We start from the raw sequence: 13759 nt of genomic DNA, 5'->3' as shown, positions 1-13759 counted from the left end.
TGCTCTCTACATTAAAAAGCACTTCATTTAAAATGCAAAATACTTTCTTTTTTTTTTTGCTTCATGTTTTTCTTTTTCTTTACTTTCTCTTTTCTTCTCCCTTGCGTCTAAGAAAGGAAAGCTTCACATTTTACTGTGCCAACAGTAAAAAGGAACGAGGGGAAACTAGGTTTGGCAGCTATATGGAACAAATTACTGGATTACCTTTAGCAACTGCCAACAAGTCATTTTAACACATAATAAAGTTGAAAGAATGATTTGGTCTGAGTAGCCCTTGAGACCAATACCTGTACAACTCGACAAATAAACAGGGTTATTATCGGAAGTTGTGACCTTGAGGTTTTGACAACAAAAATAAAGTACCAAGAGTTGTTCTACACTGACAGGAAAAACATACCTTTGGGCTTATATGTTTATGATATATGTTATCTGTACCGTATTGCCGGTCAAAATTGTGTCACACTGACATCGTTCGAATATGCTAACGCTACATTAGAATTATTATTTGTGCTCAATTTTTAAAAATGGTTTATTACCCTGATGATAGATTTCTTTTCAAGATATTTTGATGAATAGAAAGTTCAGCATTTATTTGAAATAGAAATTTTGTGTAACATACATCTTTACAGTCATTTTTGATCAATCGAATGCATCCTTGCTGAATAAAAGTATTAATTTATTTTCTTCTTTTTTTTTATCTTACTTGATCTAAACTACTAATCTAAACTTTTGAATGGCTGTGTATCACGGTTTCCGAAACATATTCATCGGCAAAAACTTAACATTGATCACAATAAAGTTCATTAGTTAACAGCCTTAGTGAACATGAACTAAGAATGAACAATACTGCTACAGCATTTATTATTCTTAGTTAATATTAATTTCAACATTTACTAATGCATTATTAAAATCAAAGGTTGTATTTGTTAACATTTGTTAACACTGTGAACTAACACGAAAAAGCAATGAACAGCTGTATTTTATTAACCAACGTTAACAATGATTAACTAATAACAAATATATTACTCATTGTTAGTTCATGTTAGTTAATACATGAACTATGTTAACTAATGAACCTTATTGTAAAGTGTTACCGAATTATTTATATAAATTGAATTCTAATTGCATCTGTTAAAATCTAATTGATTTTAGTGTAAGCCTAAATAGTTTCCACATCTTTAAAAAACTTTGTGCATTGTTTTGGCTCCCCCAACAACATCCTCAAAGCATGCAATCTCTGTTCTCTTCTTTTCCACTAAGAAATATGGATTATGTCTGCAACACTCACCCCATGGGATGGGGATGATATCCACCCCAGCTCCCCTTGGCTTGCTTTGGAGTCCAACAGGTTAACTGTAGAGAAGGAGAGAGAAGGGGAGAGAAACAAATGAGCAGTTATCCCTTTTTAGATCCGGTTTCACTCCCCCCACTCGGAGCGGGGTACAGCTCTCAGTGTGTAGCGTCCCGATCAACACAGTATTTACTCAGCTGTGCTGCTCTTGTGCCACAATCCAATTAAACAAACAATGGAGTCAACGGACTCATCCTTCAAACCAACATTTTTCAGTACGGTTTAACTGGACGGAGAAAAGTTAGCCTTGTTAGCCTGTGCACGGGTCTTTAATGTCTGACCAAACGTTGATCTTGTGTGTGTCAGAGTGATGGGTATCTCTAAGGAAAACAAATCAAAAATGGTTTCTTTTCATCTGACAAGCCGAATGGATTTCGATATGTTGATAAGAGATTGTTGCTCACCACTGTGTGCTAGAGCATGATTTTTTATTCTATTTTTTTACTCTCACTTATTTATAAATAAAAAGGACATATCCTTTATTTTCCATTCATATTTGACTTATTACTGTTTTTCTCATTCATGCTAAATAAAAATTCATACGTTATTGTTTTATTATGTTCATACAATGTTTAATCTGTATCTGTCTTTGTGTTCAATATTTATTTCTGTTTTTGTAGACATTTTCATTTTTTATTAAACACATTATCAAACCCTTGTCAAATCCAATTCATTTAAAATTAAATAAACAACAAGAAAAGCCAAGAAAAGAAAAAAAACTAGTGCTGGGCAACAATTAATCGCGATTAATCGCATCCAAAATAAAAGCTTGCTTTTACATAATATGTGTGTGTTTAATGTGTATAATTATTTTGTATATATAAATATACGCACATGCATGTATATATTTAAGAAATGTGTTATTTATATATATATATATATATATATATATTTCTTAAATATATACATGCATATTGTGTGTATTTATATATACAAAATAATTAAACACATTACACACACATTTATTACGTAAACGCCAGCTTTTATTTTGATTGGGATTAATCGGTGCCCAGCACTAAAAAACACAAAAGAGAAGGAAAAATAAAACACTGGGAGACAACAGAGAGGAAATATTACTGCATTATTTAAAACGTCTGGCTGCCGGCGTGGTGTGCTAAAGCGGAGAAGGTCGTGACAAGCTCTTGACATCTCAGTGTCTCCTGCTCTCGTAACAACGACTCCTGTTTGATTGAGCAAGGCTTCTACGGGCACAAAGGGAAAGAACAAAAGCCTCGGTCGGAGTACAGTAAACGCATAATCCCAGATGACATGTGGGCACTCAGCATGGCGTCTATGGCCTCAACTAATAGTGGTGTCACTCATTCTCCCTACAGCGATGGCAAGGAGACATCCAGCCAAATCACAAATGGACATATGGGACATGGATGACATAAACCTTTATTTTATAAAGTGTACTTCAATGGCAATATTTATCTCAAAATTATCACAAAGCTTGACATGATGTCTAAGTCAGAGACAGTACACCTTATATATACGTAGAAATCAGTCCATAAATGCGGTTTGTTCCTGGTACCAGTCAAAAAACAATTTCATTCTTTAATATTTATTATTATTTACTTATTTATTGCTTTCCATATTTCAGAAGAATATAAAGTCATCAAAATTTAAATAACACAAATTTTACTTTTTTATCTCTTTATTTTTTTGGTCTAGATTTCAGCTCTGAACACTCCGGACATTCACTCAACCAACTTCATGAATGAGATGCCTTTAAAAAGTGTTGAAGTTCACATTTATGATAGAGAATTTTCATTATTTATCTGGTCCAACCAGGAGTGCGTTTTTCTGCACAATGACATAACTCGCTGCTTAACTACTATAGTATAATGCATCGTTGAAGAAATCCACTAGCTAGTCACGACTATTTCAAATTTCAAATGTGTCATTTAACCACATTGGTTGATGATGTCATACAGGTTGTAGAGTATTAACTTCTTTTAAGTAATCCGTTCTTGATTAAAAAAAAAAAAAAATCCATTCAATTAAAATGAACATTTTAGTTTTGTAAAAAGAAAATACACTGGGACAATTTATATTTTCCCGTGTATCTACAAAACTAATGTAACTATACGCTTCTTTAATATATTTTTTAGATCACAAAAAAAAAAAAAATCAGGAGCTGTATATATCAGGAGCTCTGAGGACAGTCTGTTGAAGACCCCATTATCAAATTCCAGCACAAAACGGCACCGCACCTGAGTGCTGGCCAAACAGCTGGCTGTTCTCAAACTGTAGATGATCCCTATTAAGTATAATAAAGCTATCTGCTTATGTCAGATAATGGCAGCTCGCATCCAGCTCCGTTGGTTCCAATTTAAATTTCTCAATGAGCCGAACCGGCATCTCAAATTGAGCCGACCAGGGAAATTTGAGACCATAAAATTAGATAGCTACATGGGTGAGGCAAATTCTGCAGCTGTAAGAGAAGGAAATCACAGCCAACGTCATTCCCAACCTCTCCACAAGAAGTGTAGCGTCAAGCAACGCGTCTAAGCACAAAACAAAGGGCTAATTATGAACAGCTGATTCAACGGCCATTTCATCCAACCAACCACACCAGACAAAATAGGTAAATCAATAAAGGAGTGAGACAATAATCTAGGATTCCAACCACAGGCCGCCAAGGGGTATCTCTCTAATGTATCATCCCAGCACTACTAGCTATTGTTTTCCTTTCATCAGCACATGGCACACTGATCGAATACATTCACAGTGCTGACAATGGAGACAATGGTAATGTTTCATTCACAAACTATCAAGAACAGCTCAATGTGAAATATATATTTACACTGAGATCAAAATACAGAACAAAGAAGACAAGGAATCAGTATTAAAACTGCCCCATTACTTTTACCCATCAATCTACAGATTAGATAAAAAACGTTTTAAGTACAGTAGATGACATGAAATTCTATAGGTAAGTTGAAATGTCCTGTTGTGAAAATCCACACTGTAAAAAAATATTGTTGGTTTAACTTAAAAAAGTAAGTTGCCTGGTTGCCTTAAACTATTGAGGTCATTGAAATTAAAATGTTTAGTTAATACAATGAAGGAGGTTGGTTTATTCAACAGAAACACACAATAATATGTTATCTGAACCACATTAATTATCTAAGTTGGTTTGACAAAGGAAAAAAAAAGTGTGATAGCAAATCATGAAAATATTTGTTTTACTATTTGCATTTACAACTAGTTTAAGCAAAAGTCTAAAATATTTTTTTTTAAATACTATGCAAGCAGCTTTTAAGACATTGTATTAAAAACTACACTGAATATTTGTACTTTTAAAAATGAATTTGTCACACGGCATGACCATTTAAAATGAAATAAACTCAACTAAAATTCAATAAAATTAACATTTATACACTCACACACACCTAAACACACACACACACACACACACATATATATGTCAAAAAAGAAAACTAGATGTAATTGCTTTGACATCTTGTTTGTGAACATTTTTGTGTGGTACAAACCGCCCTTTTACAATTGCCTTGTCACATTCTTCATATTGTACTGTGTTTAAGCGATAGGGATAAAGAGATCACCGGATATTGCCACTGACCTTAAACATAGCAGTGAACATGTTGTCGATTACAATCTGAAGGAGGTTTGCATGAGCATAAGAGAACCATATGGCCTGTAAATGGCACACTGCCTTCTCTTCTCTGCGTCCTCTTCACCTCTCAGGTAGTTCATTAAATCTGTTATTGAATTAAGATGAGAGTCAGGTGTCTGAACACCTCGGAGAGCAGAGGACTCCATGCCTGGCTTTATTAAAATCTGACTGTGGGTGTATAAGACACATGGTCGGGCGGATTATTTTTAAAGGATTTTCGAGTAACCACGACAGGCTTCAATATGTGCGTCCAAAATACCCACTGCTGCTCCAATGATCCCTTTTCTCACCCACACTAGATCCTCGCGTGCAGCTGGTGTACCTCCACAGACACCCCAAGGGTCACGGCGAACCCCACACGCGCATCGCAAATAACTCTCCGAGAGGTCAATACTTGTAAGGGATGTTATCACAATCATATACGGCTTCCTTTTAAGCCGAACCACATTTCAGGTTTTAGATTCAAAAACATTTGGCACTCTTCATTTCCCTAACTTAACAATCAAAAATAAACAAAACAGAAAACAAAAGCAAATTACAGGGCTTGAGCTTGATCGAAGGTTCCGCCCATGGTTGCAAGATGGCAATGAAGTATTAACCTCTACACTATGAATAATTCAGTCGAGTCTCAGGGTGTCTGCCTCAGCCCCTCTGAATCATCACAGCTTATTTTGCACACCATCTTTGTCCAAAACCCATCAGCATGACCACGCACATTACTGTTATATTGATGATACTGCATGCGTGTTGATGCGTTCATATGTGCAAGCAAATTTCCACACATCCGAAAAGTAACGTCACTCACAAAACATTAGACGTCCCAGCTGGAAACTAGTGCACCATGACATCACACCACACCATGTCGTGGTGCTGCCATCACATAGTCTGAGCGAGCGGAGCGTACTGCGCCATTTTAGCCACAAGTTAGAAAATGGAAACCCTAGTAACGTAATTGTGTTGTATGATTCGTTTACATCTATATTTATGTTTTTGGCAGATGCTTTATTCTGGAGCTGATCAGCTTTATGAAGATTTCCTGAGATATTTCAATGAGACTTTTGTTATTTTCGTTGAAATCGTGCTAAGGATGTGGTCAACTGTTAGCTATAATCCCACATGCTCGGAAAACTGTCTGCCGTAAGTGTACTGACAGTAGAATAGGCGATATGCATTACAGTAGACTGTAAGTTTACCCACCACAAGCTTGACTCACAAAGGCCAAGCTAAATAGCAGAAAAATTAATTTGCTTCTTTACACAGATGTATGTTTCACTAGGCAGTGTGCCCAGATCCCCCCCAAAAAATGAATTCCATGTTTTTTTTTCTTAAAATATATATATAAAATACTAAGCTGGCATTAAACTCAATGCTACTAATGAATAAAATTGCTACTATTTATTAAATAAACTTTAAACCAATAAAGTTGAATGTGTATATTTTAAGTATGAAACAAAATATTTAATTTACTTATTTTACTAATTTACGGAAATTAACATAATTTGAGTTTGAAAAATGAGACAATAAATAAATAAATACATGGATTTTTCTTCTTTTTTTTTTTTTTTAAATAGAAACACTGCGTCCTGAGCAACATAAAAAAATTAGCTAAATGTGATATTGCATGATGTGTGTATCTATAGACAGGACAGTGTAAGTAGGCCTCAAGTGGATACTTTGTTGTTTTCAAACATAGCCTATAGAAGTAAAACAAAAAATAGTCCAGAATATTTTTAGACTATTACTGTGATAATCAACATATTCCTTTAGAAATACCTAGTATACCAGAAAATATATGTATTGAATATATATATATAATATATATATTGAATAAATTACAGAGGTCATTTGGTCAGTCAACTTTTTTATTTATTTATTTTTTATTATTGTTATTATTATTATTATTATATGTGGGTGTTGTTTTATAGTTGATGTCGTTTTTTAGTAGCCTGCTGTTTTCTGTTAAATTGCCCCACTACTTTCCAATCGTTAATACAAACTATCAGCTATGGCTTTTAAAAATAATGTTGATGCTTAATTCTACTCAGTTAAAAGAAAATGACATAGTGACGTGTTTCACGATTACGTTTATTTTATCTTCCATCGTTAACGACAAATATGCTAATAACACACTGGACCCGACACAAATGAGGTCGCGATGCAGTGCATTATACAATGTTTCGGTTATTAAAATTCATTTCATGTAATAAAGACTTTACTTTAAAGTTTCTATTAGCCCATTATTAGTATTCCTATTTTACGACCTGATGTTTAGGGTGAAAGTGCACGGTCCATGTAGTAAATCGGCCCATTTCAGCTCGAGAAGAAGAAAAATGAATAGGTGTCAGGTCAACCGTTAGGCTATGGGATTTGTTAGCCAAGGAAAGTTGGCCTGTGATTAAATAATATTAAAATTAAATAAAGAGTGGCAAAAGTGTCCCATTTTACCTGAATTGAAAAAATATTTAGGCTAAAAAAGGTTTAGGCTATTTCCTGGGGAAAATAAATGGAAATAGGTTACTTTAGGCTCGCTTCGCATCGATATAACTTTTGAATCACATATAACGTCTGAAAGGATTTATAAGTCTATTTTTTTCCTCTTTTTTTTTTTCTTTTTTTTTTTTTTGCTCGTTGTGTAAAGAATGCGTCAATACATTCATTTCGGGATGTGAACCGCGATTACTGTATAGGTCATCATGGCCTTGACGTTTAACTTAATAAATATATATATATATATATATATATATATATATATATATATATATATAGGTAGGCATATATGTTCATAATAAAAAATATACCTTTTTTATTATTAAAGTCATATTAAGAGATTATAAACATTACACTTGAGCTGATTAGGCGACTTCAAGCTGTAAAAAAGCACTTTGCTCCAATGATATCAATGGCTGCGGCTCTATACTGACACTCTCTGGTGAAAAACACGTCCCATTACATACTATTTGAGCAAAAGGTAATTCACAGCCCATAAATCACAATAAGAGAGAAAAGCCGCTCTGTTATAGGCTACAGAACAGACAGCTAAACCTGAAACATCAGGAAGATCACCTTGAGTTGACAGCATTTATGTTCTCATCTTTTCTACACAGATCAGAGTCTAAACTCCAGCCTACAAAAATATGAATTCTAAACTCAATAATAGCAAATGGGCCTTAATATTTAATCTCAAACATGAAAAGACATATCACCAAACGAATATCTCCATATCTCCATCATATCGCGTCACAATAGAACACGATCAGCAAAAATCTATTTTTTTCTAATTAGGCCAAAAGAACACCTGAAGCTTTGGAAATGCAAATATGTAGGCATAATATTATATATATATATATATATATATATATATATATATATATATATATATATATAGGGCTATAATGAATATGCGACAACACTGACTGAAACTTTTGTAATTGGTATAGAGGGGCTTTACACAAAGGTTTAGTGGCTCACGTAGCCTTTTTTTTTCTTTTTCTTTTTTCTAACGACTTTAAAAACTTGAACGGGACAAAATTGTAATTACTGTGTGAACTGAACAGTTAGGGATAAGCAGGAGATACATGCAAACAAGGATGCACATGCATTTCAAGTAAATAGGCCTAATAAAATTACATAAAACATATTCGTTGCTTAGGCATATTAGTAGCCTATATCTCGACTCCGCCGCTTCTTCAATTGTTTCATAAAGGACGTTAAGATGTCAAAATACAAACACATTGTCCTAGAAATATAATAGGCCTAAGTGTTGTATTAAAAATGAGAGTGCTAATACTGTCCCTAACTTTGCTGGCTCCAAATATTACTGTAGATTTTAAGTTATTTACTACTTTGCAGAAGGCCTAATAGTCCACTGTTTTGATTGTTCACTTTATTTGAAATATCCTTAGATTGTAGGCATATAGTGTAGTTATACAGATTATCCAATATGCCATGTGATTGAAAATGAAAAATAAATATGGCAGCATATGTGTCAATATTAATAACTAGCCTACTCATGTGATTAACTTTAGACAATTGGCATGACTGAGGTTTTAAACAAGGTCGATAATAAACTCAGATGTAGGCTATATTTTTTGAGGAATAGGCTATTCATAAAACCACCCTCCACTGTAAGCAGCTTTACTTCAAAATATGCTTTAAGTAGCATCAACGTGTGCTTTATGTCAATAAATAAATAAATAAAACGGAGAACACCATAAGCTATCTACATATGTGACAAATACCTGCTTACGACGTAAATCTCTGCTTGTCCAAAGGGTGCATTTGCAGCAAATTGTGGCTTTTCAGTAAATTGAAGTATTGCATGTAGGCTATTACAACAAAAGCGCAAGTGTAACTGAAATAAACTCGGCGCTCAAACTTGCAGCGCATGGTCTATAGCTAGACTAGGCTATATCATTTACTCGGCAAAAATACAAAATATTTAAAGCAATTTCTTAATTATCAAGTAAGTGCAAATACATAAACTGCACAAAGAGTCTTTGAACATAGGCAACAGCCCATATTAAGATTATGCTGTATGCTCGGCAGATTTTCGGACTGAATTTCGCGCTCAGCCGGTGCGCGTTCTCGCTTTCCCAACCGACCGATCGATCATCTATCGTTTAAAAATATGTTCATATCGTGTAGCCAGCTGTGACCCTTACAAACAATAATAAACAACACTCAAAGTTTGATTTGCAGCGATCCCTTTGTAGCTATTTCTCCCGAAATCAAGTCAATGCATCTCGCGCACAACTGCGATATTATTGATTCCCAGAACAAATCGGTTCATTTGAAGCAGCTGGTTTGACATAAAGTGAATAAGCGAGCGATTAGCCAATATGATCAAATTCGCGGCGGCTTATTGGATGAGCATCGGAGGTAAAGCAGGTAACTATTTCACTTGAATTTCATTTCCTCTGTCAACGCTACGCAGATTAAACAACCCTGAATGGACGAGCTCAAGTCAACTGACAATATTGTTAGGACAGTCACGCTACAGTATAAGCAGAGATGAGGGTATAATAGGCTATGTCTCTCACTCCAGACGTTATCTTACCTTCATTGGACGGATGAATAATGAATTCTGCTCTGGAAATAAACGTGAAGAGAAAAAGGAAAAGTATTAATGTTTTGAAATCCATGATAGCAGTTCAGGGGGCAAAACAAGGTACATAACTCCGTGAAGCATGCCACTCATGTGAGGGCTTCTGTTCCGACACAAGTTACCATTCTCGGCTCAGAGGCTGATGTCAAGTTTGACACTGGAGACGAGGAGGAGTCTCTCTCTCTCTCTCTCTCTCTCTCTCGCTCTCTCTCTTCAGTTCTCACCGGGAGCTTCCCTTTTTCGCTGGGTCCTATACACGCCAGACAGAGCCGTTTATTAGACCGACAGGTTCAACAGAGGTCATGTCATCTCACGGAAATTGAACAGAAGACGAAAACACATCAGGCAGCTCATCAAATTCCAGTTACTGTATGTCAACACTGTGGAATTTATGCACTTAATTTGCCTAAAAACAGTACTAAGCTCTATACATTTGTCACATCACCTCAAAGCCTGAGCTATAGCCTACAACTCGAAGTATAAACACTTTGGGCAAATGAATGTTATGGTCACACTTACACTGCTCAGTGTAGGCCTATACATAAGAACTGAATATACAAGTAAAAACTAGTACTAGTATTTTGTTATTTTAGCATCTATACTTGACAATGCAAGTCATCATAAAATCAAAATGGACTATTCTTGTTTTTTTTTTGTTTTTTTTTATTTTTATGGAATATTGCAAATTATAAACGACCTATCTGTGTACTTTATCATTTTTATTCTTTAATTAATGTGCCCTCATAATTTTTTCATCAAAAAAATATATCTCTTCTCTGATGACATGTTGACGGGCATGAGGGCGAGAAAACACTCCGCTCACATGAGATCGCAGCAACTGCAACCCGCAATGATCCAACCATCCAACTCGTCCCTCCCTACATCTTTTCTTGTTCAAGAAGCCTGGCTGAAACTGTAAATACTGTATATACATCATATTGAGTGTTTTTTTTATAAAAAGTTCAAATGATGAAAATATGTATTGTAAGATTTAACATGGACCGTAACATAAACAACGTTTTAGTGTGAAATTACAGTTAATTACAGGTTAATAATTGCATTACTTTCACAGTAATTTCACAGTAGGAATTTTCTTGTATCTTAACTGCACTAAAAAAAGTGTTTTTTACTGTGGGTTTACAGTATTGGAAAACACAATTTACTGTAAACAAACAACATCTTACTGTATTTCTACAGTGTACTATGAAGGTACCCAGCATGCAGTGCGGTTTATTGATTCTTGTTGGTTTTATCTGTGCAGCTGAACTTATATTTGCTTCACTTTTAGCAGTTTTTTGTTGTTGATTTATTTTGATGTCTGTATATCATTAGGTTATGTTTACAAGATGTCACATATTTCAAAGATGAATCTCAGCAGTTCAGATCTTTCAGATTCAAATAAGTTATTAGTAAATCTTCATGCTTAAGTAATACTAAAACAAAATTTTAATTTTCATGCAACTAAACTATTTCATATTCTAGCTTGTCATCATTTTAACATGTATTTGTCACATTTCTGACTTGGCTAGATCAGAAATTTGAGTATGAATACAGAAGGTCCTACTGTATAGATCCCAAGCTAATGGAACACTGATTTAAAACAATTAACAATTACAGTGGTAAAGAATACATTTATTACAGTGGCATGGTTAAAGACAACATTATAATGTGAAATCACAGTAAATTACTGTGATGTCAGCATCATTCTGCTTTTGATTCACAGTAATTTGTAAGAAAATGAACCAGCATGCATTTATTTCACAGTAAATTTCTGACCACGGTAATATAGTAAAATAATACTCCTTAATCCTGTAAATTCCTGGCATTTACAGTGTGTTATTTGTTGAATTCCCGGATTATTATTGTATTCATTTTTTTCTTTCTCTCTCTCTCTCTCTACAGAAACTCTACGCTGCGTGTTGTTAAATCAGGCCTTTAAAACCAGTGTAAGCAGCTGTTGGGTGGAGAGCCGGCCTGTAGAGGCTGATCGAGCCTGGGACAGGCATCATACATAAAACCGACTGGAACAACTTTCAAGAGACACTTAGAAAGGAAGTAAACATCACTTGAGTTTCAATAAAAACGCTCACAGGAGGTGACTTGTGGACTGGGGAGATTTTTCAATTGTAATATGGGGACATAATTGTTGCAATATGTTTCTTGATATTGGATGTTAATAAATTCATTTAAAACCAAAATGTTTGCAATTAGGTATAATATTTTATTATTAATGAATATTTTGAATTTATTTATTAATGAAAGTTTTATTTTAATACTAATAAGTTCTTGAGTAAAATAATAGGAATATAATTAAATAATGAAATAGCTTTCATTTTAAAAACAACTAAATAAAAAAAAATCGAATAAATGATTATGTAAAGGTAAAGTTTGCAGAACAGCTCTACAGTTGCTTAGTCTCGCTGTTTTTAAAATAGTAATAGTCAGCTTTAAATAAAAAGCCTTACATTCCACTGCACATTATTAAGAATGCACTGTAAAACATGAATATGTAGGGAAATAATAATTGCTTGAAAGAAATACAGAGACTCTTAATGGCAATATAATACATTTCAGCATATATTGCTTTTGTTTGTAACAATTCAATGTCTTCATTGACAAACTGGGTCTAAAAGTTCAATCCAATTTAACATCATGATCAATGGATGCTTAATGTCTGAACGTTTTTACAAGCAAAAAAAAGCCCTATTATATTAAATCTGTTTTTCCATAGCTCTTCCATTCAGGCTCAGAAATATTTAATACTTGCCTGCTCGTACTTGTGGTGAAAAATGATTTTATTACATTTATTTTTCAGAGCAATTTAATACTTTAAAATGAATAAAATCAGATTAGAAAATGGAATATATACAAGAACTGTGATTTCAATTGCTGACAATTATATTACTTTCTCCTGTTGTTAACTTGTATTTCATTAATTTTTTTCCCACTGGTCCCTTTTCCACACTGGATATGATATAAGCTGTCAGACTTATGTAAACGCTTTTATAGTACAGGCATTTTTTTGGTTCCTTAGCTGCACTTTTGGATCTTTTTTGGAAAACTCCCTGTCACCGCAATCAAGTCTGAGTATTGATTTAATGTTCCAATGCGACTTAAATACGTTGAGAGGAAGAACAGCATTCTTCACTTTTACAAAAACAGAGAAAGCAGATGGTAATATATATATATCCCTGCAGCTACAGAGAAAAACTTTGCAAAATACAAATACATACAATCATGTTTAATGGCAGTCCGGGAAGCCCTTTCCTGTCTGCTTGAGGATACACTTTTCATTTTGTTTCTCACAGCGTTGAGCTCTACTTAGTCAAATAATTTGGCAGGATAAAAACACATTATTTAAAGCCATTGTGTCACTGACTCTCTGTCTTGAGTACGAAGTTTCAGCTCAACATCAAACCTGAGTTAAAGCCCAGGCAGTCTAAATGGATATGTTTCTACAGCTGAAGCATTTGTCAATTCAATTCCATTCCCACTCCAAAAGTGCAAACATGATGAAGCAAATCCCAGATTTAACAGTATGTTTAACAAGTAAATACATCTGGAGCATGATTTAGTGAAGAGAATGGCAAAACAAAGAGACAAATCAACTGAAGTAGCGATTAAAAACAGGGAAACAACATTTGGTTTCCCCAGTACCACT

At 34.3% G+C, this 13759-nt stretch overlaps 1 protein-coding gene across 2 annotated transcripts in view; it reads right to left on the bottom strand.

Annotated features, from left to right (window-relative positions):
* The window catches only part of epha3 (eph receptor A3), a 130437-nt gene extending 120151 nt beyond the window's left edge, over nucleotides 1-10286 (bottom strand). For both annotated transcript variants that reach the window (XM_084122109.1, XM_084122108.1), the window contains exons 1-2: nucleotides 10051-10286; nucleotides 1289-1353 (exon numbers count right to left, since the gene is read on the bottom strand). In XM_084122109.1, the coding sequence (XP_083978235.1) occupies nucleotides 1289-1353; nucleotides 10051-10135 (150 nt within the window). In that variant the 5' untranslated portion in view covers nucleotides 10136-10286. The remainder of the gene's footprint in view (nucleotides 1-1288; nucleotides 1354-10050) is intronic.
* Between the last annotated feature and the right edge of the window lie 3473 nt (nucleotides 10287-13759).

This window comes from Abramis brama, assembly GCF_963993115.1.
Source record: "Abramis brama genome assembly, chromosome: 8".
NCBI lineage: Eukaryota > Metazoa > Chordata > Actinopteri > Cypriniformes > Leuciscidae > Abramis > Abramis brama.
Note: the sequence above shows the minus strand (reverse complement) of the source record. Positions and strands in the feature narration are given on the sequence as shown.